A 25,000-nucleotide genomic window follows, 5' to 3' on the forward strand; every position below is an offset into this window, starting at 1 on the left:
GTTTTCCAATTGCTTAGTTTACATGCAAAGCCCAATAAGGGTAATGCAGACCAGCATAGGTGAGGGAGAAGTAGAGAAGAGGAGGAGTGGGTTAAGTTGGAGTTGTAAAATGACCATTTAATTAGATCATGTGTACCACAATACCATTCACTCACTTTTGTTTCAAATCTCTTGATAATCTTTTCAACTGATAAAAAGCTCTCTTTATCCTTAAAGTTCCATTTGTCTAAATGTCCATAGTTGAATGTACTAGATATGATCATCATTTTTTGTGAAAAAGCACTCCCTGATTTTGCTACTGAATGGACACTTCAAATAGTTGTAAGTTTCATCTCTAAACACAACCAAAGGGAGGAAATTTTCATTTCTATCCTATCAAATTCTTTTACAATTTTAAGTACTAAACTTTTCTTAAAAACAAAACTGATACCTTAACAGAAATGGAAACAGCGCTTCATTCAAACTGCAACTTTCCACATAACTTAAAACAAAATAATATAATCTAACCTGTATTTGATTTTAGTATGTGAAGGAAGGTCCCGACTTGAATACTGTTTTGAAAGTTGACTGAGGTCTCCTTCACCTTTTCCCTTCCCTCCTCTAGCTGGCTCAAAAGTGGGTCGGGCAGCAGTAGTCATTTTTAAGTCAACTAGATAAAAGATCATCAAGAAAGCAATTACTCAACAGGAAAAAGGGCAGTTGCGCTACGGTGCTTATCCAATTAATTGAAACAAAACAAACAGAATTTGCATTTTCAAAATTTACAGACACAGTTCCAGACAAATTGGAACTTCTTGTTCCAATACAGATACACAAATAAAATCAAACAGTTACAGCAGTCCAGTATAATTATCAAAGTATTTATATTAGACACATTATTGATTACATTTGTAAATTTAACTGACTTGAATTCCTCATTTGTTTCTTACACAGAAGGGCACAGGTTTAAGGTGAGAGCGGAAAGAACCTGAGAGGCAACTTGTTCACACAGAGGTTGGTGGATGTATGGAATGAGCTTCCATAGGAAGTGATGGAAGCGGGTATAATTACAACATTTAAAAGACAGCTGGATGGTTACATGAATAGGAACAGTTTACAGTGATACGGGCCAAATGCTGGCAAATGGGGCTAGCTCAGAATGTGATGTCTGATCAGCACGGACGGGCTGGACCAAAGGGTCTATTTCTTTGGTGTCTAACTCTATGACCCCTTTATCCCTCCTGTCTGCCTGCTGCCAGTCAGCCAATCCTCTACCCACGCCAGCACTTTGCTCCTAATACAATGGGCTCTTATCTTATTTAGCATCTTCCTGTGTGGCACCTTGTCAAAGGCCTTCTGGAAATCTAAATTGATCTTGAAGGTTTGCGTTATAAAGAAAGGCTGGATAGGCTGGGACTTTTTTCACTGGAGCATAGGAGGTTAAGAGGCAACTTGATAGAAGTTTACAAAAATAATGAGATAAAGATAGAGTTAATGGTAGTTGTCTTATCCCTAGGATGGGGGTTTCAAGACTAGGGGACATATTTTTAAGGTGAGAGGAGACAGATTTAAAAAAGACATGAGGGGCATTTTTTTTTTTAAAACAGAGGGTGTGGCACAGTGGCTCAGTGGTTAGCACTGCTGCCTCACAGCACCAGGGGCCTGGGTTCAATTCCACCCTTGGGCGACTGTCTGTGTGGAGTTTGCACATTCTCACCGTGTCTGTGTGGATTTCCTCCAGGCACTTGGGTAGGTACATTAATAGGAAAGGTTTAGGGGCATTTGGATCAGGAGCAGGCAGGTGGGACGAGTTTAGTTTGAGATTATGTTCGGCATGGACTGGTTGGACCGAAGGGTCTGTTTCCGTGCTGTATGACCCTATGACTCTATGTCCACTGGCTCTCTTGTTTAACTTGCTTGTTACCTCCTCAAAGAATTCTAACAGATTTATCAGGCAAATAGTTTCGCACACAACTGGCATATTTGTTATTTTTCACTTATGTGGCATCAACAGTCATTCCGAACAACAGCACCTAACTACATTCCCTTAACATTACTATCAACACATACTCTACCATCAAGGTAAGGGCTCATGAAGTTTGGGGTGATACATTTACTATGAATCATTGGTTAATGAACAGAAAGCATTGAATTAGGAAGAACAGGGCAGTTTCAAGGCCACAGGGTTACTTTTAAAATGTATTTTTTTGTGGGAAATGCCTATCACTGGCTAGGCCATCATTTATTGCTCATCCCTAATTCTCCCCCAGATCTGTCTTCTTTATCCAATATAGTCCATTGATACAAAAACAAAAATTGTTGGAGAAACTTAGCAGGTCTGGCAACATCTGTGGAAAGAAAGCAGAGTCAAACTCTTCATTCAAATTGACCTGAAATGTTGACTCTGCTTTCTCTCCAAAGATGTTACCAAACCTGCTGAGTTTCTTCAGCAATTTCAAGAACCTAAATTAAGTCCTCAAGCTCACAAGCTAATGGCCGTTATGACTTCTACCAGTCTCTCAGGGAAAGAGAAAGGATATCCTCTCTCCAATATGGTGGTCAAAAATGGAATAAACATTTCTTGATAAAATAACAACCCATGGGTCTTCCAGGGGTCAAAAATTGAAACAAAGGGAAAATAAGACAGCCCGCTTCCTGGGGCACCAAGACAAAACCAAAAACAACTCAAAAGGCAAAATGGAAACTTATCCTACAAAACTAAAAGGTTTATTAAAACAAATTGTTATTGTTCAGGTTTATGATGCCCTCCAGCTACAGCGGTGCCCATCGATCATGAAAGGATACCTTCTCCTTCAAACCCACTGAGACAAGTATGATGTGAGGTCACTTCTTGGTCTCATATTCATATTTAACAACACAGAACTGAAAATAAATACCAGATTTTACAAGGAGGCCCTTAAGGCCATCTCTCAAATTGATCACTAATTCCCATCATCTTTAAACTTCAAATCAGACATGACAGGGCCAATACTTCAGAAAAAGACTCATTTAAGATGGTCCAGTGGAATGCAGAACTAGAACAAGAAATTCAAAAGCTTGAAGAACGTACCTGGTATATAACATCAGTCAAACGTCTTGGTTGAGGATGTTAGCTTTGTGGATTATTACCTGCCAAAGCCTGATAATAATGGTTCTAATAGCTTTAGTATGTCTACATCTGTACTTAATCAAGAAATTAGGGAACCAAACTTTACTTTAGAAATAGACAGGTTAAGAACTGGAAAGAAAATAAGGCTATTGCCTTCTCAAAAAGACTGACTGTTGCAAATTGAGCCCCTCTAAAACTGATTTTTCTAGTATTTCCTGTGTATATGCTGGACCTGCAAGCTTTCTTCCTCTTGGATAATCAGGTTGGAGTAGTTAGATAAGAAGGGGAAGAGACAGTTTTTGATAGAAGCCACACTTATAGCTTTCCCATCTTCAGCTCGAGGAATCTGCAGCTGGACTTAGGTTTTTCAGGTACAGCTGAGTATCATATTGAACAGAAACTTACACCAACTATCAACAGATTACATCAGTGAGAAATAGAGCAGAAAAACAAAAATAAGGACACAGAAGCAGAGTCTCAAGGTAATTCGGAAGTGATCATATCAGGGAGTAGAAGCTACTGCTGAAGACATGGTTGGCATTAACGGAACAGGTAGGTATGGCCCCAAATGAGGACTGTACTGTGATTCACGAGGACATCAATACTGTATAGTGGCATGACTGGAACTAATTTGAAGAAACATTTACTGGCTTGTCAAGTGGTCTTAGCTGGCAGGTTGCTCTGTTCTGTGATCCTCAAGCCGGGTGCATTTCGTGAGCTAAGACAAATCTATCCATTGTTTTTCACAATGATAGAGTATTGGGCATCCTAGATGGATTACTGCATTTTGCGTAGCATTTCAAACTAGAAAATATGGCATGGGTGTCAAATTTGATTTGATTTAATTTATTGAGGTACAGTGAAAAGTAATTTTTTTGCATGCTACCAAGCAAATCATAACTTACATAAGGTAATAGAACAGGGTAATAGAACAGAATGCAAAATATAGTGTTATGGTTACAGAGAAGGTGCAGAGAAAGCTCAACCTCAATACATAAATGCTTCAGAAAGGTCAGCTAAGAGATAACTCCAGGGTTTTATGTTGCATTCATGAATTATTGTTGTTCCGCTAGGGTCTACCAAACGTCAAGACTTGGATTCAACTCATTTCACTGTGGGTGTATCACCAAATGGACTTCAGTGATTCAAGAAAGCAGTTCAGCACAGCACCTCAAGGGTAGCTGGAGGTGGGCAGTAAAAGCTGGCCAAGCCAAAGATGTCCACATCCCATTAATGGATAAAAGAAACATGAGATTTCATGACATTGTTCTTACATGTACAATAAATAAGCCAACAGGACACTTCCTAATTGCACGGTGGTGGGACTGGTATATGGAGAGAGACTAGATCAGTTAGAAGTGTGTGTCTAAGTGTGTGTGTGTGAGTGTCTCATAGAAATCTATAAAGTTCTAACATGATTAGAGAGGGCAGATGTAGGAAGGATGTTCCTGATGACTGGGCAGTCGAGAACCAGGAGTCACAGTCTAAGGATGAAAGGTAGCCCTCTTAGGACTGGGACAGAGAGATTTCTTCACCCAGAGTGGTGAACCTGTGGAATTCTCTACTACAGGGAATTGTACAAGACATTGGTGAGGCTACTTCTGGTGTACTGTGTCCCACTTATGGTCACCCTGATATAATAAGGATAATATTAAGCTGGAGAGAGTTCAGAAGAGCTTACCAAGATGTTGCTAGGAACGGAGGGTTTGAGTTAAAAGGGGAGGCTAGATAGGCTGGAATTTTTTTCACTGGAGCATAGGGGGCTGAGGGGTGACCCTACAGAGGTTTATAAAATTGTGAGGGGTATAGATAATGGGAATGGCAGGTGTCCTTTCCCTCGGATTGGGGATTTCAAAACTAGAGGGCACATTTTTAAGACAAGAGGAAAAAGATTTATGAAAGACATGTGAGGCAACTGTTTTTACAGAGAGTGTTTTGTGTGTGGAATCAACTTCCAGAGGAAGTGGTGGAAGTGGGTAGTTACAACGTTTAAAAAACATTTAGATAAGTACACAAATAAGAAATGTTTGCGCAAGTAGGAAACAAAGTGCTCAGGGGCAGAAGACAATCAAGGGCAGCATACTGTCTGCTATAAAATTGAGACATTAGGGAACCAAACTTGTACTTTAGAAATAGATAGGTTAAGAATTCAATTGTGGAAAGTAAATAAAGCTATTTTCTTCTCAAAGGGGGTAATGTTGGAAATTGGGACTACTTTAAAATTGATTTTTCTTGTATTTTGTGGGTTAGTTACTCAGTTGGCTAGAGGACTAGATTGTTATGCAGATTGACGCCAACAACAAGCATTCAATTCCTGCACTGGCTGAGGTTACCATGAAGTACTCCCTTTCTCAACCCCATCCCTTGTCCAAGGTGTGATGACCCTCAGGTTAAAACACCCTCCAGTGCTCTCCCCGCAGTGAGACAGTGGCCGTATAGTCTAGAAGGACAATGGCAACTTTACCTTTATTTGTGTTGTAGGAGGTTTCACTTGTAGGGGCAAGTCCTTGTCAGGTAGCAGTCTTGTTCAAATGGAAGGTGAACTAGAAGAGATTGGAGGAAGATCTAGGGAAAGTTCCGCAGTACGTCAGCTAGAGAGGATGCTGCCTTCATAACTTTAATGAGATCAGCACACTCCATGCCCATTCATGCTCTATTGACTCATCCTCAACTGTCACAGTTTTTTTGCCTAACTAATACATATCTAAACAGATGCTTCCCAACGAACTTAAAAAACCATCTTAAAATTCCTTATGAACGGTTTAATATGCATATCAGCTACCTGCAGTCACAAACACCCAAGTTTAACACAGGATAGCTGCCTTCAGTGCTGTAACCATTTTTAAAAATGTTTTCCTTGGCTGGAGAGTGCAAAACTAGAAGGTATAGTTTCAGATAAGGAGTTGATCATTTAAAATTGAGATGAGAGAAAATTTTGTAACGAGTCATAAATCTCTTGATTTCCTGAGGAATTTTTACATGATGTCCTGTGGCTGATAATATTAGCCTCCAACAACTTTCCTTTGTGCTTTCCTATGACTTCTACTAGAGCAGTTCTCCTCTCAATTTTCATCAACTTCGGTTTTGCTGAAGGTCCTTTATAGCATACTCAGTCAAATAATGTGTCGATGCCAAAGACAGTCAGCCTGGAGTTCAACCCTTTTCCATGTTTAGACCAAGGTTAAAATAAGGTCAGACAGAATCTAGATAACACAGTGTGGAGCTGGAGGAACACAGCAGGCCAGGCAGCATTAGAGGAATAGGAAAACAGTCGGAACCCTTCTTCAGAAAATTACTATCTCAGACAGAATCTAACCTGATTATCAGTGATAGGGTTATTACTGTGTAACTGTCTCTTGATAACACTGTCAATGATACCTTGTATCAGTCTACTGTCATTAGAAAACAATAAGTGCAATTATTAGTTGGGTAAGACTTGTCACTTATTTTGTGGACAGGACATATTTGGGGACACTTTTCACATTGTCAGGTAGATGCCAATGTTGTAACCATACTAGAAAAGCTAATTCTGGAGCACAAATTTTCAGTATTGTTGTCCGGATCCATCGCCTTTGCAGTATGCAGTGCCTTCAGCCATTACTTGATAGTACATGTAGTGAATCGATTTGGATGAAGGCTGACATCCATGATACTGGGTACCTCAGGAAGGGGCCACCATGTCTGTCAACTCAGTGCAAATGGTTTAGCCTTTTTTTTGCTCTGATCTGCTGGGCTCCCCTATTAATGAAGATAGATACATGTGTGAAGGCCCTTTCTCCAGTGAGTTGTTTAATTGTCCACCACCATTCATAACTAGATTTGGTAGGATCTAATCTGTGGGTTGTGAATCACTTTGTCTGCCACTTGCTGCTTTTATGATACGTTCACAAAGGTAGTCCCGAATTATAGCTTTACCAGGTTGTCACCTCATTTTTAGGCATGTCTAGTGCTACTCTTGGATGTCCTCTGCACTCTTAACTGAACAGAGCTAATCTCCTGACTTGACGGTAATGATAGAGTGTTGGATGTGTTAGGCCATCAAGTTGTAGATTGCATTGGGAGTACAATAAAGGCTATTCTATTCTGGAGTATCATTACAGCCCACAGTGCCTCACGGATGCTTAGTCTGGATTTGCTAGATTAGTTCACAACCTATCCCATTTAGCACGACGGTAGTTCTAATGAAGGGTGTCTCCATGTGAAAGTGGGTTTTTGTCTTCACAAGTACTGTGGTGGTCACTCTTGCTGATACAGCTATGTCCTCTATTACTCAACCAGCTCAGTCAGCTGTCATGCAGCAAAGCCACCCTTGGTAAATGTGGCATCATTTTAAGCATTCTTTGTGAAAAACCAAACAATAATTACTATCAGCAAAATTAGTTCAGATAGTTAATACACACATAAGAAAGGAAATTCATCCTCATCCCTCCATTTCCTCAAGAAATGGAGAAACAGGCAATTCTGAAGTGCAGAGATAGTAGGAACTGCAGATGCTGGAGAATCTGAGATAACAAGGTGTAGAGCTGGATGAACACAGCAGGCCAAGCAGCATCAGAGGAGCAGGCAGACTGACGTTTCGGGCCTAGAACCATCTTCAGAAATGGGGGAGGGGAAGGGGGTTCTGAAATAAATAGGGAGAGAGGGGGAGGCGGATAGAAGATGGATAGAGGAGAAGATAGGTGGAGAGGAGACAGACAGGTCAAACAGGCGGGGATGGAGCCAGTAAAGGTGAGCGTAGGTGGGGAGTTAGGGAGGAGATAGGTCAGTCCAGGGAGGGCGGACAGGTCAAGGGGGCGGGATGAGGTTGGTAGGTGATGGGGGTGGGGCTTGAGGTGGGAGGAGGGGTTGGGTGGAAGGAAGGACAGATTAGGGAGGTGGGAACGAGCTGGGCTGGTTTTGGGATGCCGTAGGGGGAGGGGAGATTTTGAAGCTTGTGAAGTCCACATTGATACCATTGGGCTGCAGGGTTCCCAAGCGGAATATGAGTTGCTGTTCCTACAACCTTCGGGTAGCATCGTTGTGGCACTGCAGGAGGCCCAGGATAGACATGTCATCTGAGAAATGGGACGGGGAGTTGAAATGGTTCGCGACTGGGAGGTGCAGTTGTTTAGTGTGAACCGAGCATAGGTGTTCTGCAAAGCAGAAAGTGCTACAGGAAGTGCTACACCTCCCCCTACACCTCCCCCCTCACCCCCATCCCAGGCCCCAAGAAGACTTTCCACATCAAGCAGATGTTCACCTGCACATCTGCTGATGTGGTATACTGCGTCCGCTCTTCCTGTTGTGGCCTCCTCTACATCGGGAAAACCAAGCGGAGGCTTGGGGACCACTTTGCAGAACACCTACGCTCGGTTCGCACTAAACAACTACACCTCCCAGTCGCGAACCATTTCAACTCCCCCTCTCATTCCTCAGACAACATGTCCATCCTGGGCCTCCTGCAGTGCCACAACGATGCCACCCGAAGGTTGCAGGAACAGCAACTCATATTCCACTTGGGAACTCTGCAGCCCAATGGTATCAATGTGCACTGCACAAGCTTCAAAATCTCCCCTCCCCTACCGCATCCCAAAACCAGCCCAGCTCGTCCCCGCCTCCCTAACCTGTCCTTCCTCCCACCTATCCTCTCCTCCCACCTCAAGCCCCACCCCCATCTCCTACCTACTAACCTCATCCCACCCCCTTGACCTGTCCATCCTCCCTGGACTGACCTATCTCCTCCCTACCTCTCCATCCCCACCTCTTTGACCTGTCTGTCTATCTTCTCTTGACCTATCTTCTCTTCTATCCGCCTCCCCCCTCTCCCTATTTATTTCAGAACCCCCTTCCCCTCCCCCATTTCTGAAGATAGGTCTAGGCCTGAAACGTCAGCCTTCCTGCTCCTCGGATGCTGCTTGGCCTGCTGTGTTCATCCAGCTCTACACCTTGCTAATTCTGAAGTGCAATTATTTTTGATATCAGAAAATACTACAAACAATCTACAACTGAGTTCCCATAAACAACAAATAAAACGACCTGGTAGAAGAACTTTTTTGGCAGTGCTGGAAAAGCAGAATGCTGGCCAGAACACCAGGAGAACATTATGCTCCACTTTGAATGGAGCCATAAGGTTTGTTTTCCATCCAGTTGAATCACTCCCTCATTTGACCATCTGTCTTTTTGACGGTGCAGACCAATGTAGATCGCAGCTGAGATTATGCATATGTTCTGGAGAGGGGTTTCCAACATTTTGACTCAGGAGCGTGCAACACCTCCAAAATATCACTCGCTCACCCTTTTACTGAACCACACAAGATATTTAATCCACCATGCCTCTGCCAGCTCTTTTAAAAGGGCCACCTACCCAATTACTCCTGCTTCCTCAAACTTTCTGCAGAATTTTCCTCTTCCAAATTTTTATCCGACTCCCATCTAAAAGCTACTCTCGAATCCTTTTCGGGAAGTACTTCCACATCGCTACATATCACTGCACAAAACATACTTATTGATTTCACAGCAACTCAGTGGTTAGCACTGCTGCCTCAAACGCTGGGTTCGATTCCAGCCTCAGGGGACTATCTGTGTGGAGTTTGCACATTCGCCCCGTGTCGGTTCCTACTGACGTTCCGGTTTCCTCCCACAGTCCAAAAACGTGCAAGTTATCTGGATTAGCTATGCTAAATTGTCCATATTGTCCAGGGGCGTGGAGTCCGGGCGGAATGCTCTTCGGGGGATCGGTGTGGACTCGATGGGCCAAATGGTCTGCTCTCATTGTAGGGATGCTATAGTTTGATCTGTATATATCCAACTTCTATTTTTCCCCCGCGCACGCCCCTACCCCAAAAATTCTAAAAGGAACTGTTGATCTTGTTTGTATCTCCCTTCGCATGAACTCGTCCTGTCCTCTGGGCGCGACCCAAACCAACCCTGCAACGCCACCCCCTCTAACCTCCGGTCCGCTCCGGTCCCGAAATCCACACCTTCGCTCCTACTAATGTTGCCCCCAAAGCACGTCGAACTGAATTTAAATCGCCAGCAACGACTGGACCGCATACGAACCTCGTAGAGAGACGAGGTTATTGTTGACACCCGCCAATGATGTTTCTCAACCCCGTTACGTGAAAGACCGACACCTTTTCCAATTCCAGCGCGTTTTCACGTCCGAATATCCCACAATGCAGCAGGTTATGGTGGCCCAAGTGGAAACTGACGGAAGCGCTCTATCGCTGTTTTGAATTTTATTCATCGTGTAGTCGCTGATCCGAAGTCTGATCTCGTTTCAGATGGTAAAGGACGTTCCCTCTTCTGTAATGCCATGACAAGTCAACTGTGGCTATTAGCGATGGTTCAAGCTTTTTTTTTCAAAAATGTAAGTTAACCGTCAATAAAAACAAAATTTGACACAAAAAATCTGCGGATGCTGGAATCTAAGTTAGACAATAGGAGGCTGGAAGAACACAGCAGGCCAGGCAGCATCTGGAGGAAAGGAGCAATCAACGTTTCGGGTATTCCCCTTCTTCAGGACTGAAAATGATACCTTCCCGGGATTTTTATTTTAATATTGATGTTTTAATCATTATCTTTGATATTTCGAAGGCACCCTATGTCCGATACTCTGCTGAGTGCACCAACGGACACTTGTGAACTTCCTCTGCAAGGGAACCTGGCAAACCCTGGTCTGTGGTAGTAAACCAGGTAGAGTGCTCCTCCAGGACTGCGCCCCTGACTCCACATTCCTTGATCACCATCCATACCAGACAGCCTCACCCCCTAGATGGCCTGTGCTGCCTCTTGGCAATGACCTATACAGAAAATCCAGATACAACCTTGGTAAAGCCATCAGAGGCACCAAGAGGAGTTTTATTTTACCACAGAAATCGACTGACCTCGATGGGGTCCCAGGCTATGTACTCAGATCCCCGTACGAACCAGTAGCCGGGAACATTCACAGACATCTTTAACCTCTCCTTACTACGATCTGAAGTTCCCACTTGCCTCAAGAAGACCACCATTTACCTGGTGCCAAAGAAAAATTATGCAGCGTGCCTCAATGATTGCCTCCCGGTGGCTGTGACCTCCATAATTATGAAATGCTTCGCGAGGTTAGTCATGGCTCATGTCAATTCCAGCCTACATAACTGCCTTGATTCTATGCAATTTGCTAACAGAGAGTGCTGCTGAGAAAGATTCAGGGAGGAGTCATCTCAGTCAGTGCTCAGGAGTGAATAAAAGGAGGGCAAGTTATAGCAGAGCAGCCATTTTGAGAAAGGTAGCTTTGTAGTTGAAATGCTGGAAGTTTAGATGTAGGCTTAAGTGAATACTGGGCTTCGGTGAGGAGAGTGAGCAAGGTGAGGCAGTCGGTGGAGGAGCGAACAACTGCAGCTGCTGAAGACACAAGGGTAAAGGAGAAGTAGAAGAAAGTTTAACTGTGAAGTCACAGGCAGCAGGTAAGTGAATGGCTAGTGCCTGCTGAGTAATTTAGCATCTCTGTTACTTTCACCTTGCTTTGCTACTGTTGTTAACATAAAGATAAAGTCATGGCAGGAGATCCCAGACCCATGTCATGCTCCTCCTGTGAGATGTGGGAATTCAGGGACCCTAACGATGTCCCAGACTCCTCCACATGCTGGAAGTGTGTCTAGCTACTCCTCCTGTCTGACCGCTTGACGGCTCTGGAGGCTTAGTTTCAAGTCCCACCTGCCCCAGTGGGGTGCAATAATATCTCTGAACAGGTTGGCTAAAAGAAAATGTAAAGTGCAGAGGGTTGCTTTAAAAGAAATTAGGAGATCAAAGAGGGGTGTTGAAAACACCCTGGTGGGTAGGAATAAGGAAAGTCCAAAGACTTTTTATAAGTATATAGGGCAAGAAAATAACCTTGGAAAGAGACCTATTAGGAACCAAAGGTGCAATCTGTGTGTAGAGATAGAAGACATAGCCAAAATTTTTAAATGAGTACTTTGCATCTATTCACAATAGAAAAGGACAAAGTAGGTCTCGAAATTTGGGAGGCGACTGTAACGTACTTCAACAAATTAGCATTAAGGAGAAGATATTAGTGGTTTTAGCAGTCTTGAAAGTGAATAAAGCCCCATGGCCAGGTGAGAGAGATTCAAGACTGCTGTGGAAGGCAAAGGAGGACATTTCAGGGGCTCTGACATTAATTTTCAAGTCCTGTGTAGCCACAGAAGGAAAGTAAGAGGACTGAAGGACAGTTAATGTGGTACAATTACTCAAGAAGGGTGACAGGGATAAACTAATGAACTGCAGGTTAACATCTAGTAAGGAAACTATTGCAAACATTTGAGAGACAAAATTAAAGTCCACTTGAAGAGGCAAGGATTAATCAAGGATAGTCAGCATGGCTTTCTAAGGGAGAAATTATATCTAACAAATTTGATTGGATCTTTCAAGGATGTAGTTAGATGTATATGAGGGTGGTACAGTTGATGAAGTGTACATTGCATTGGCATACTGGTTAAGAAGCTGATGTCTTTGGGATCCAGGTGAGTTTGGTAAATTGGATACAAAATTGGCTTAATGGCAGGAAGCAGAGGGTGATGGTTGAAGGTGTTTTTGTGACTGGAAGCTTGTGTTTGGTGGCATGCAACAGCGTTCAGTGCTGGTTATGCTATTTCATTCCCTTGCTGTTAATGAAATAGATGTGAATGTAAGATGTGTGATCAGTAAGTTTGTAGATGACACAAAAATTGGTGCTGTGCTAAATATCGAAGAGAAAAGCCTTACTCTACAGGACAATATAGACAGGCTGGTCAGATGGGCTGAACAATGGAAAATGGTATTTAATCCTGAAAATTGAGAGGTGCTGCATTTTGGGAGGACTAACGAGGCAAGGGAGTATGGTTTCAATGGTAGGACCCTAAAAAGTGCAGAGGACCAGAGGAACCCTAATATGTATGTCCATCGATCCTTGAAGGCAGCAGGACAAGTTGATAAGGTGGTTAAGAAGCATATAGGATTAGTCAAGGCAGGAGGAAGGGCTTATGATGAAGCTTTATATAACATTAGTGCTCCAGTTATGGCCTATGCGCAGTTCTGGTTATCGCACTATAGGAAGGATGTAATTACACTAGAGAGGGTGCAGAAGAGATTCACCAGGATCTAGATAGGCTAAGGTTGTTTTACATGGAGCAGAGAAGACAGAGGGGTTATGAATAAGATGTTCAAAGTTTTGAGGGGCTTAGACACAGTGGACAGGGAGAATCCCTTCTCCCTAGTGGAGGAGTCAAATATCAGTGAACATAGTTTTAAAGTAAAGATTGGGAGAGCTAGAGGGGATTGGAGGAAAATGTATTTTCACCCAGAGGGTTATTGGTATCTGGAATTCACTGTCTAAAAAGTGACATAGACAGGAGCCCTCAACACATCTAAGAATTATTTGTAGAGGTAAAAGCATCACATTCCTGCTGGACCATCAGGCCACTCTCAGACACCTGAAGAGGAGTCACCGGACCTGAAATGTTAATTCTGTTTTGTCTCCACAGATGCTGTCAGACCTGTTGAGTTTTTCTGGCAATTTCTGCTTTTACTTTGGACTAGATGCATGTTTGATGGATAGTGTGAGCATGATGAGGTGAATGGCCTCTTTGAGGTATAAAAGCTCTATGACTCTATCACTGTTAAGGTTAGTAGCCAGAAGCTATGCTGTCAAAGTCTTTGGGTAAGGAACAGGTAATGCCTACAATGACTAGGGCAAACAAAGATAATGAGATATGTGAATATTAAAGTGTAGCCTTAATAATGTGCATGTTGCAATTTGTGGAAAGCTTGAAGGTGTTCTGTAACTCAACAGAGTGAGCTTTGACCTTCTGCTTTAAAGCATCTCTCCATACGAGCGAATGAACTAAATGATCCTTTCCCGTTCACCTGGAGCCCTCTAACAATTGGTAAAGTTAAACCCCTTCAAGAGTTTGGCATCCACACAGGAAGTTATGTTACATCCATGGTCCCGACACGGAACTTGGGCGAGTGTTTTAATTTACTATCTGTGGTTAAAACAAAGAGTTTAGGTGTTTGGAACACTGGACAGATGTGGACAAGATGCAAAGAATCTGGAGGAGGACTTGAGACCACAGGCAGAACCACGCTAGGCAGGCAGGAGAGCATTTGGTGAGAAAAGCCAAACAGTCATGCAGAGAGGTCAGATTCTTCAGGAGCCACTAGTGGAACAGTGATACCAAAGCCATGTGGTCAGGAAAGGCCAATAGGTAGGTAAAATATATGAATCATGGAGCAAAAGGAGACTCCTTCATTTATTCGTCATTTCTATAGAGCAAACAAGCTCTTGGAGATCAGCCAGAGAAAAATAGCAGCAATAAAGGATGAAGTTAAATAAAACATACACAAAATGTAGATTATAAAGGGAACTGGTTGATTTATTTGTATGTAGAACTGTGAAATGTCTAAAAGTGTGAAGGATAAACATGTTAAAAGATGTTAGTGCTATGATCAAACAGCATTGTTTGATCTCTGGTTAAGAATAAGTAAGGGTGACTTCTAAGATTCATGAGAAGATAGAAACAGTAAATATGGTTTGTTTTGAGAATATGGGACAATTACTAAGAATAATGAGAAATAGCCACAATTTGCATGCAGGATGCAGTTTAAGGAAAGAAAGCTGTAAGGTCTTTAAATTCATTTGATTCAGTAGTTAAATCATTTCTGTCTAAGTACTTGTTAATTCTTAATTACAACAGTTTCTGTTAAGACAAGGTTATTGAGCAAGGTAATCTATAGGTGGACAGTACCATCGCAGTTGTAGATAGTGACCATCTACATCTTCTGGTCTGTTGGTGAGAAGAAATAGGGCCTTTGGAAAAAAGGGTTAAAATTTATATAGATTGGTCAGCATTTGAAGTTGTACATTGATTATATGGTAACATGGAGTTGAAGGGGACAACACAGTGGCGCAGTGGTTAGCACTGCTGCCTCACAGCACCAGGGACCAGGGTTCAATTCCAACCTCGGGTGATTGTGTGGAGTTTGCACTTTCTCCCTGTGTCTGTGTGGGTTTCCACCGGTTTCCTCCCATAGTCCAAAGATGTGCAAGTTGATGGGCAATTTAGCCTAGCCAATAGTGTTCAGTGATGTGTAGGTTAGGTGCATTAGCCATGGGAAATGTGGGGTTACAAGGAAAGAGTAGAGGGAGGAGTCTGGGTGGTATGCTCTTCAGAGGGTCAGGGCGGACTATTGGACTGAATGGCCTGTTTCTACACTAGAGATTCTATGATATTTAGGAGGAAGGAATATACAGAGACAACAATTAACAAATTATCTATACATCATTATGTGCCAACCTTAGGTGCCGCTGCTGAAGGCAAAGTTCTCACCTCTGACACTGAGGTGACATTCTGGAACATCTGTACGTGGAGAAAAGTTATTTCTCTCGAGGGCCTTTAACCCAAGAATTGGATCAGTGTTTCATGCTTTGGTTATCACAGAATGAGCAAGATGAATAAAACATGGATGGTGACTTAGGGATCATTTTTCCCATGCCCTGTACCATTTGCTCCCTCATAATTGTCATAAACTGTAGTTGTGAGACAAAATATTGCTTTGATCAAATTTGACAAAACCCCACTGGAGGTAGACAGCAAATCTCTCTACCTTGCAACTTTGGTAGTAGACAGACTGTCCCTTGATAAAGAACTCAACATACACAATGGAAAGGCAGCTACCAACTTCAGCTGATTAACAAGACAAGCACAGAAAAACCAACAAACTAATCTCAAGGCCAAGATGCTTATTTATAAAGCTTGTCTCACAAGCAGTTTGCTATATGACCGTGAAACCTGTATACCTACCAAGAGAAAAAGCTTATTAACTACAATCTTGGGTGTCTGATTGCAAAGATATGTCATACAGTCACCAATGAAATTATCCTTTCCAGGGCAAATATGCCAATCATGCTGGTGTTAAATAAGCAAAGAAATCTTCTATAGTTTGGGCAGGTTCACAGAATGGACAATGGCCATATCACAAGGATTTTTTATTCATAGAATCCCTACAGTGTGGAAACAGGTGCTTCGGCCCAACAAGCCCACACCAACACACAGAGCATCCCACCCAGACTCATTCCCCTATAAACCCACCTAATCTACACATCCCTGAACATTATGGGCAGTTTAGCATGGCTAATCCACCTAGCCTGTACATCTTTGGACTGTGGGAGGAAACCCACACAGACACAGGAAGAATGTGTAAACGCCACACAGACAGTCGCCAGAGGGTGGAATTGAACCTGGGTCCCTGGCGCTGTGAGGATATGCTGTAACAGGGAGGTAGTTTAGGTTAAGATAACAGCAGGCCACCTAAAGCTCTGATTATGGGATCCTGTCAAAAGAGAGATGAAAGTCCTCAATGTCAATCAGCACAAGTGGGAAACTCTAACTGACAACCAATGCAAATCGCAGCTCTAGCTACGGTCAGGGGTTCTTCAGCGTGACTGCTCGTGGTTTCAGAATCTCCAAAACAGCCACCATCCCTACACCAGCAGATATCATTCTCTCTCTCTCTCTCTCTCACACACACACACACACACACACACACACACACGTTTTTAGTCATCAAAAGAAGTGCAGCAGGTGATTTCATCTGACCTCGCTAAATTCTGAGAATGTAGTCCCATATTCTTTTCTACATATAAAGTTGATAATGTAATCATCATTTATATAAATGATTTGAATGAGAATAGAGGAGGCATGGTTAGTAAGTTTGTGGATGGCACCAAAATCGGTAGCAAAGAAGACAGTGATAAAGGTTTTCTATGATTACAAAGGGATCTTGATGAAATGAATGAATGAATTCCATCTGTCATTTTCAGCTCAATCTCAATTAATGTGAGGTATAGCATTTTGGTACAACAAACAAATGGTAGGGCCTTGGGGGTGTTATAGAAGAGGGACTTAAGTACATAATTCTTTGAAGTTTGCATCACATATAGACAGTGTGGTTAAAAATGCGTTTAGCACTCTTGCCTTCATTGCTCAGTCCTTTGAGTATTGGAGTTGGGAAGTCATATTGAGGTTGTACAGGACGTGGGGGAGGCCTCTTCCAAAGTACTGTGTTCAGTTCTGGTTGCCCAGTTGTAGGAAGATTATTATTAGGCTGGAGAGGATTTAGAGGAGATTTACCAGGATGTTACAGGGTGTAGAGGTTTAAGTTATAAAAAGGCTGGACAGGCTGGGATTTTTATCACTAGAGCATAGAATGTTGAGAGGTGACCATCTTGAAGTTTATAAAATCATGATGGGTTAATAGAGGATCGGAGATTTCAAGACAAAGGGGCACTAGGGTGAGAGAAGACAGATTTAAAAAAGACGAAGGGCAGATTTTTTACACAGAAGATGGTTCACATGTGGAATTAACTTCTTGAGGAACTGGCGGATGTGGGCACAATTACAATGTTTAAGACATTGGATAAGTACATGAATAGGAAAAGTTGAGGGATATGGGCCAGGAGCAGGCAGGTGGAACTAGTTCAGTTTGGGATTGTTTAGCAGGGACTGGTTAGACTGAAGAGTCATACAGCACGGAAACAGACCCTACGTGAGCGTCGAAATGAAGACATCACCATCCACTGGTGGACATGTTGATTACACCCTTTGTACTCGTACCATCATTAAGCAATGGACTATTTACTGCAATCTCCATTGACATTGGTAATAGTCTGTGGGTTTACACGACTGTGATACCATCGTAACTAATCTGGAGAATTCATACTGCGTTTTTGTATTGGATGAATCCAATGATTAGCATTGTGAAACTAAATGAAGCGACTGTGAACCCTTCAATAAACAAGGTGACATGGTGCCCTGTTATCATGCATGCTTGTTGGCCCTGTGCAAGTGGAAGCAAGCTGTTTATTTTTCTAACTAAAAAAGCAGTGAATAATGTGCCAGTTGTACAGATGACTGCTGAAGGCCTATCTGTAACTGTAGTGCCTGCAACTGTGCAAGATCACTTAGGCATGCGCCATAAATGAGGCCTCTGGATAGGGGGGCCAGGGAAACTGGAAGATGAAAGTACCTAAAATGTTCTCTAAGACTTTTCCTCCTTAGCTCTGGGTGGTTGGCTCTCAGATGGGTTGGATGATATTAGCTGCTGGGGAGCAACAGATGTTCCTTCCAACTACCCTTATCTCACATGCCCAGCCGGCCTAGTGGTATTATTGCTGAACTGTTAATTCAGTGACCCACAATACGGTCTGGGGACCTGGGTTCAAATCCCGCCATGGCAGATGGTGGAATTTGAATTCAGTAAATACCTGGAATTAAGAATCTAGTGATGACCATGAATCCATTGTCAATTGCTGGGAAAAACCCATCTGGCTCACTAATGGCCTTATAGGGAAGGAAACTGCCATCCTTACCTGGTTTGGCCTGTATGTGACTCCAGATCCACAGCAATGTGGTTGACTTAACTGCCCTCTGAGCAATTAGGGATGGGCAATAAATGCTGGCCTTCATCCTGTGAATGAATAAAGAAAAAAAAAATCTGGGTTTGCATTGCCTTTGTACTTTGTGAGCACTTCTGCTCCAAACTGTTGAGCCAAGAACCTTTTGCAAGTCATCACTCTGCTCCTCTATAAACTCAAGATAGTGCTGGTTCTGCTTTTGATTTGATTATAGCAGCACGACAGATTAATATCTAATTTCCACCTATATTTATTAAATAACATTAGCTAAATCAGTCAGGATCTTTGGAAATTGTCCTGATAATGAAAATCTTTACATGGAAATAATCCAAAAATGAATCTTGAAATTTCAGGTGATGAGGCCGTGAATTTCGAAGACATTGGCCATTGGGATGAAAAAATGGCAAGAACTAACCCTTTAAAAGGAGTGTACTTCCAGGTCGAAAAGATCCTCCAGATGACTTTCTCCACCAAAATTCAGTCTATAATGTTGGATTAAGCAAAATGAATATAGATGTTGACTTAATCTGATTTTCATTTTCTTTGACTCTAACTATATGGAAATGTTTAAAATAGACTTCCATTTCAAATTAGCAGCCAAAGTCAAGATCCATAACTCCATGACTTCCTCAAAAAGTGTTGCTCTGTAAGGTTGTATATAACCTCTTGTCAATGTATATAAAAATTACCATTCCTCGTTGCAAGTTTTTGAATCAACATTCATGGCAAAACATGGGTAGGTTACTGCATGATGTCCAGGTGGATGCACCGGATGAAAACTTACTGTGCTACATGCTGCACAACATAAAGTGTGACTAAATTTTCTGAACTCCAAAGTATGCCAAATGCCAAAAACATTGAAGATTTGCAGCTAGCTGTGGATGTCTTTGGTTATAAATTTAATGATTCTTGCAATGCTGCTCAAAAAGCCAAAGAATTTTTGACAACTTAGAAATTTGGAATTGGCCAGAAGCATGGTTTGATCAGCATTATAGACAAACTGCGTGAAGTTCTAGCAGATTATTGATATTATGCCAATCTCCATGTTAAATTTAAGCTTACTCACTGATATATTATGTTGTCAATAAAAGAAAAGCAGTGTTAATAACATTAATACAATCTGCAAACGCACAGATCTTGGTAAGAGTACCTTATGACTAGTGGAAGGAGTTCCAGTTCAAGGGGAAAACCGACAGGCCACCCACTAGTGCTATCTTTCCATAGCGGGCAACACTCCAGGTCAGACCCCTGTGGGTACTGCCTCCCACCTAACCTCCACCTCTCCATTAAGACCACCATTCCCTTGTCCCCATCTCTGCTGGGCCTCACCTTCACTCACAGCCATGTGAGCCATGAGAAAATATCTTCCTCACACTTAACTGTTCCTGGTCTCTTGGACTTCAAATGCGAGTCCTGGCCACTGCTGACACAGGGTTTACTCTTATTGCAGAGCTGTTGGCCAATGACATTGGCCAGCAATTGTAGTCAGACTTCCTCCGAGCAAGGGCAAAAGTCCTATCTTCTGCCAATAAACATGGTGTTAAACAACTGTGGACTGCTGTGATCAGTGGGGATGCATTCCCCATCCAACCTCAGGTGGACAGGCTGGAAACCCCTCTCTTAGAAAGCCTGTTCACAGTGTATTTGCAATATTTTCTGCTCTTATTTTAGATTTCCAGCATTAGTATTATTTTGGTTTTGTATGGCAGGAAGACATGCTGGATCTAGCTCTGGGGAATGAGGGGTGTTGATTGTAGCATGTTTTTGCAGAGGTAAACTTAGAAAACAGTGGTCATAATATCCTTAGGTTTAGAATAGTAATGGAAAAATATGGAACGTGGAACTACTCAAATGGATGAGGAGTGACTCGAATGAGTTGTAAAGAGGTCTGGCTGTGCTAGATCAAGATCAAGATCAAGGATTAGCTGGTTAAAAAAAGAAAGGTACAGTTGGAGGCTTTCAAAGAGAAGATAATTTGTCTTCAGACATCTCAGATTTTCAGAGGGAATATGTGTGCATCTAAAGTTAGCATTCTCTCTTTTACCAAAGCAAGAAAGGCAGCTTATAATAAATATTGCAGGGGAGAAGCAAACTGAATAGTTCAAATAAAAAAAAGGAGCTGCAAAAGAAATAAGGGCAAGTGAGTTTACATATGGATAGAACAGAATAGAGCACCCTGTATTGTCACGTGCAGGCCAGTACAAAGTACAGGAGGACAGTGAAAGGTTTTTTTTATACAATGGCTGCTTCAAAAGTGCCATCGTAGGTACAAGGACCTAGGTACAAAAATTTTGTATACAAAAGGAGGAATAAAAAGGAAAAGTAGTAGCATTAGTGTCTAAAAAATAAGTTAGAAGTAAAGGTAGTTATTAGCATTGTTATAGGAGTGACATTACAGTCCGATAAAGAATTTCAGATAGACATTACATTGCAGCAGCTTAGCAAACATGTGGTCTGACCACCCACGCCAGGCCCCCAGTCCAATAACAGTCCCATTCGGCTCCAAGTCTCCAGTCCACTCCACCAGACACTCAGCTGCACCAAGATAAGTTGTGCAGTTCCAGGACTCTCGTTTTCCCTCACGCTGCTCTGGGGACTCCTTCCATGAACACTGCTTCAGGACTGCTAAAATAAGAGAGGAAAAAATGAAAAGAAAGAAAAAAGAGCAGGTGGAGCATCCTGCTCTGCCGCCATCTTGCCAGGACGCACAATAACACAAAAATAATAAAAGGGGTAACTCAGAATTGAGGAAGAGTCATCAGACCTGAAACGTTAACTGTTTTTTCCCTTCACAGATGCTGCCAGACCTGCTGAGCTTTTCCAGCAACTTTTGTTTTTGTTCCTGATTTACATCATCTGCAGTTCTTTCGGTTTTTATTTAGTACAATAAAAAAGAACTTGGAGTATGGTTGAGTACTAAATGGGTAAATCCTATTTGTCAAAGATGATGATACTGCCAGTGTCACAGAATAGAAAACAGAACAGTACAGGCCTTTCGGCCCACGATGTTGTGCTATACTGCAGGTAAAAGTTAGTGGAGAAATTGGATAGGATGAAAATAGAACAGTGGAGAAGTCACCTTACATATTCTTAAGTTCCTGAAGGTGGTGTGCTTGGATATTGTAGAAGCTTTTTGCCACAATTTGCCAACTTTCCTTAAATAGGAGAGAATTTAATAAACAATTATTAGATGAGAATTATGCTGAATAATTATATTTCAGACTTTAGTGAAACAGTGGAGTTTGTTTGGTGCCTGGATCATTCATGTTTTGATATGCAACACTAAGCGGCACTGAAGTAAACAGGGCAAATTGCAAGTTAGCAGGTGACATGAAATTCCTAAGTGCAGTTAAACAAACTTCAGGAGGAAATAGAATGATGAAATGCACAGACACAGAAGGTGCACAGTACCTTAAGGGAAGAGGGAGTGAAGAGGCAGAGAGATTTGGGGAGGGAATGCCAGAGCTGCGAATGAGTGAGTTATATTTAGGTGTAACAAAATACATGAACTCCAGCACCCGTCTTTGGTTAGGAGAACAAAGTGTGGGAGAAGGTAGTTATTTAGTAGTACAGAACTTATTGCTGTAAAAAGAGATGCGTTTTGTTGAAGCTTTTCATTTTGAATTTGTACAATGGTGAGTGTCTGAAAGGGAATGCCTTAAGCATAATCTATAATGATGATGTAATGTGAATTGTGAGCAGAAAACCTTAGAAGAATCAATATGGAGAAACACCTAACATCCAGGTCCTCCTCATAGTTTCCATATAATGCCTAATGTAATTGTAAATAGTTTCTAATGTGCAATAAACTGCTTCTTGTTCAATACAAGAGGCCAGTGAGTGGTTTTCTTGTACCATACTAGACCAAACAAAGTCTTTTGTGTCATTTTACCTAAAGAGGTAGGGATTAGAATATCCTTTATTGTCATGTGTACTCAAGTACAGAAGTGCAAGAGTAGTGACAAGTTTGCAATGTCACCCCATGTGGTGCCATCTTAGGTACAAAATACCTAGGTACAGAACTTAGATACAAAGAAATAAAAGAGGACAATAAAGAAAAAAGTTACATTAATTACAGTTATTCATGGTATAGTTAGAAAAAACTGAGAAATAAAGTTAAGAAAAGCATTATAGTGCCCAAACAACAGGAAGCAATTAATTTATGAGTTATCTATAGTCATCAAGATAGAACAGAACCTTAGAATAGTACAGCACAGAAGACGCCTGTTTGCAGAATGCCAGAGCTAGGAATTAAATGAAACAATAAAAGATTTCAATCTCTAGACTGCAATCAGAACCATAGGTAAATTGACGTAATGAAATTAGGAAATAAAGGAAGACTTGCATCGAGCTCCCTCCATGATCACCAGACATCTTAGCGATCTGCAGTCGATGAAGAATGTTTGAAATATAGTCACTATTGCAATGAAGGAAATGCAGCAGCCAAATGGCACTCAGGAAACCTCCACAGATTGCAATCTTGATTGACCAAATAATCTGCTGTATTACATTGAGGGATGTATATTGATCAGGACACTGGAACCCTGCTGTTCTTTGAAAATAGAGCCATGGGACCTTTTGGGTCCACCTAAAAGGGTAGGCAGGGCCTTGATTTAACATCTTATTTGAAAGACAGAACCTCTGGCAATATAGAACTCTGTCAGAAAAACATGGATGTGTCAGCCTTTATTTTTGTATTCATGTCCTGGAATGGCCCCAACACCTTATCCACCAAACAATGGAGAGCCGAGACAGAAAGGCATTGGGTTCTGCTACACGAAGATACTAACAGTAGCATGCAGTGTAAATGATTGACATTTGTTTCAAGCTATTAAGCGTATTTCTCTGATTGGCCAGAACTACAGAAAGTTCCAGAAAACCATCTAAAAAGGAATCAAAAAAGAGAGTTCACCTGCACACCTCTCTCGGGGAACCGCTCCTGGAATCTCTGGAATCATGAGGCCTTCCAAGGAGACTAGCACGGCAAAAGGCAGAGACCAGCTGACCATCCAGGAGAAAGAGAGGAAGAAAGTAGCTTTGCAGACCCAGAGATAGAGCCACAGAGAGAGTGACTACATAAATTTACAAGAGACTCAGGAAGTATTGTAATCTTAAGGGACCAAATAGGATTAGGGATAGTATGTTTAATATTAAAGATTATTGTAATTTTTGTTCCTAATAAAATGGGACTGTTTTGCTTTGGTACCAGCATATGTTTGTATTGATTTGACTGTTTTGGTATTGTGGATACCTGGGCAAATTCACTTGTAGCATTCTGGTCAGAGTTGTCTAAATTGTTTTAAGCAGAGACAAAGACAACATTTGGCCTCCCTGTTAAGAGGCTTTGGTTTGAAGTTACCTTTTAAAGGTCCTTCGAACCCGAACTGTCAACATTGCCTGGTATCTTGCATGTTCAGCCTGAGCTGGTTGTTACGAGGGCAGCTGCTCTACGCGAAGGCCACAGTATAAATTAAACATGCAAGATGCTGGCACTGACCACAACTGAGCCGTAAACCAGGTACCTTAAATTGTGATAGGCACAGTACAAGCCAGGTGTTCTACAGCCAGAGCAAGCAAAAGGGTAATAGGGTCATCGTAGAATCCCTACAGTGTGGAAACAGGCCCTTTGGCCCAACAAGTCCACACCAACCCACACAGACCCATCCCCATCTAACCTACACATCCCTGAATACTATGGGCAATTTAGCATTGCTAATCCACCTACCCTGCACATCTGGACTGTGGGAGGAAACCCGCACAGACACGGGGAGAACGTGTAAACTCCACACAGACAGTTGCCCAAGGGTGGAATTGAACCCGGGTCCCTGGTGTTGTGAGGCAGCAGTGATAACTACTGTGCCACTGGGTATAGAGGGACTGTGAGGAAGTCAGGCTACAGGAGGCCTCTTGTGTAGAAACCCTTGAACAAACTAAAGCAGCTTTTATTTTAACCCCCTGTTGTCCCTGTCCCAGAAGTGTTTGATGGGATCAGTGTGAGGAGATCTTTATTTATTTTCATGCCAAAGCCAACAAAAGCAAAATCACCTCTTTGATGACAAATCAGGTAGCACTGCCTTTGAAATCACTATCACATTTATAATTTCATCCTTTCAGGATATACCCATAGTGCACAGAAGATGAACGTTGGCTGCAAGTCTTTCAATGCAGAAATACGGCAAGGTGCTGAGAGCACAGGCCTTAAACCATAATCGTGGCACAGTGGCTCAGTGGTTAGCGCTGCTGCCTCACAGCACTGGGAAACTGGGTTTGATTCCACCCTTGGGCAACTGACTGTGTAGAGTTTGCACGTTCTCCCCATGTCTGTGCGGGTTTCCTCCAGCTGCTCCGGTTTCCTCCCACAGTCCAAAGATGTGCAGACGAGGTGGACTGGCCATGCTAAATTGCCCGTGGTGTTCAGGGATGTGTAGATTAGGTGGATGGGGTGGGGGGAGCGGGGGAGGTGATGGGTCTGGGTGGGATGCTATGCGGGTTGGTGTAAC

At 42.3% G+C, this 25,000-nt stretch overlaps 1 protein-coding gene and 2 long non-coding RNA genes across 7 annotated transcripts in view; 1 reads left to right on the forward strand and 2 right to left on the reverse strand.

Annotated features, from left to right (window-relative positions):
- The window catches only part of cwc15 (CWC15 spliceosome associated protein homolog), an 80,810-nt gene extending 70,560 nt beyond the window's left edge, over positions 1–10,250 (reverse strand). The window contains exons 1-3 of one of the 4 annotated variants that reach the window (XM_048597828.1): positions 10,127–10,238; positions 5,553–5,631; positions 508–649 (exon numbers count right to left, since the gene is read on the reverse strand). In XM_048597828.1, coding sequence (XP_048453785.1) covers positions 508–638 — 131 coding nt within the window. In that variant the 5' untranslated portion in view covers positions 639–649; positions 5,553–5,631; positions 10,127–10,238. Of the gene's footprint in view, positions 1–507; positions 650–5,552; positions 5,632–10,016 lie in introns of all 4 variants that reach the window. The other 3 variants (XM_048597826.1, XM_048597825.1, XM_048597827.1) reach the window with 3 other exon arrangements.
- Positions 10,251–10,261: 11 nt separating this feature from the next.
- On the forward strand, positions 10,262–23,705 carry LOC125483291. 2 transcript variants are annotated; one of them, XR_007262256.1, is made up of 2 exons: positions 10,262–11,514; positions 18,854–23,705. It is a non-coding gene; the product is annotated as an uncharacterized LOC125483291 (long non-coding RNA). The 2 variants fall into 2 exon arrangements; XR_007262255.1 differs by having other exon boundaries at positions 10,262–11,169.
- The window catches only part of LOC125483292, a 30,031-nt gene continuing 26,049 nt past the window's right edge, over positions 21,019–25,000 (reverse strand). The window contains exon 3 of the long non-coding RNA XR_007262257.1: positions 21,019–21,125. This is a non-coding gene — a long non-coding RNA (uncharacterized LOC125483292). The remainder of the gene's footprint in view (positions 21,126–25,000) is intronic.

The sequence above is a fragment of the Rhincodon typus genome, chromosome 6, assembly GCF_021869965.1.
Source record: "Rhincodon typus isolate 14 chromosome 6, sRhiTyp1.1, whole genome shotgun sequence".
In the NCBI taxonomy this organism is placed as follows: Eukaryota; Metazoa; Chordata; class Chondrichthyes; order Orectolobiformes; family Rhincodontidae; genus Rhincodon; species Rhincodon typus.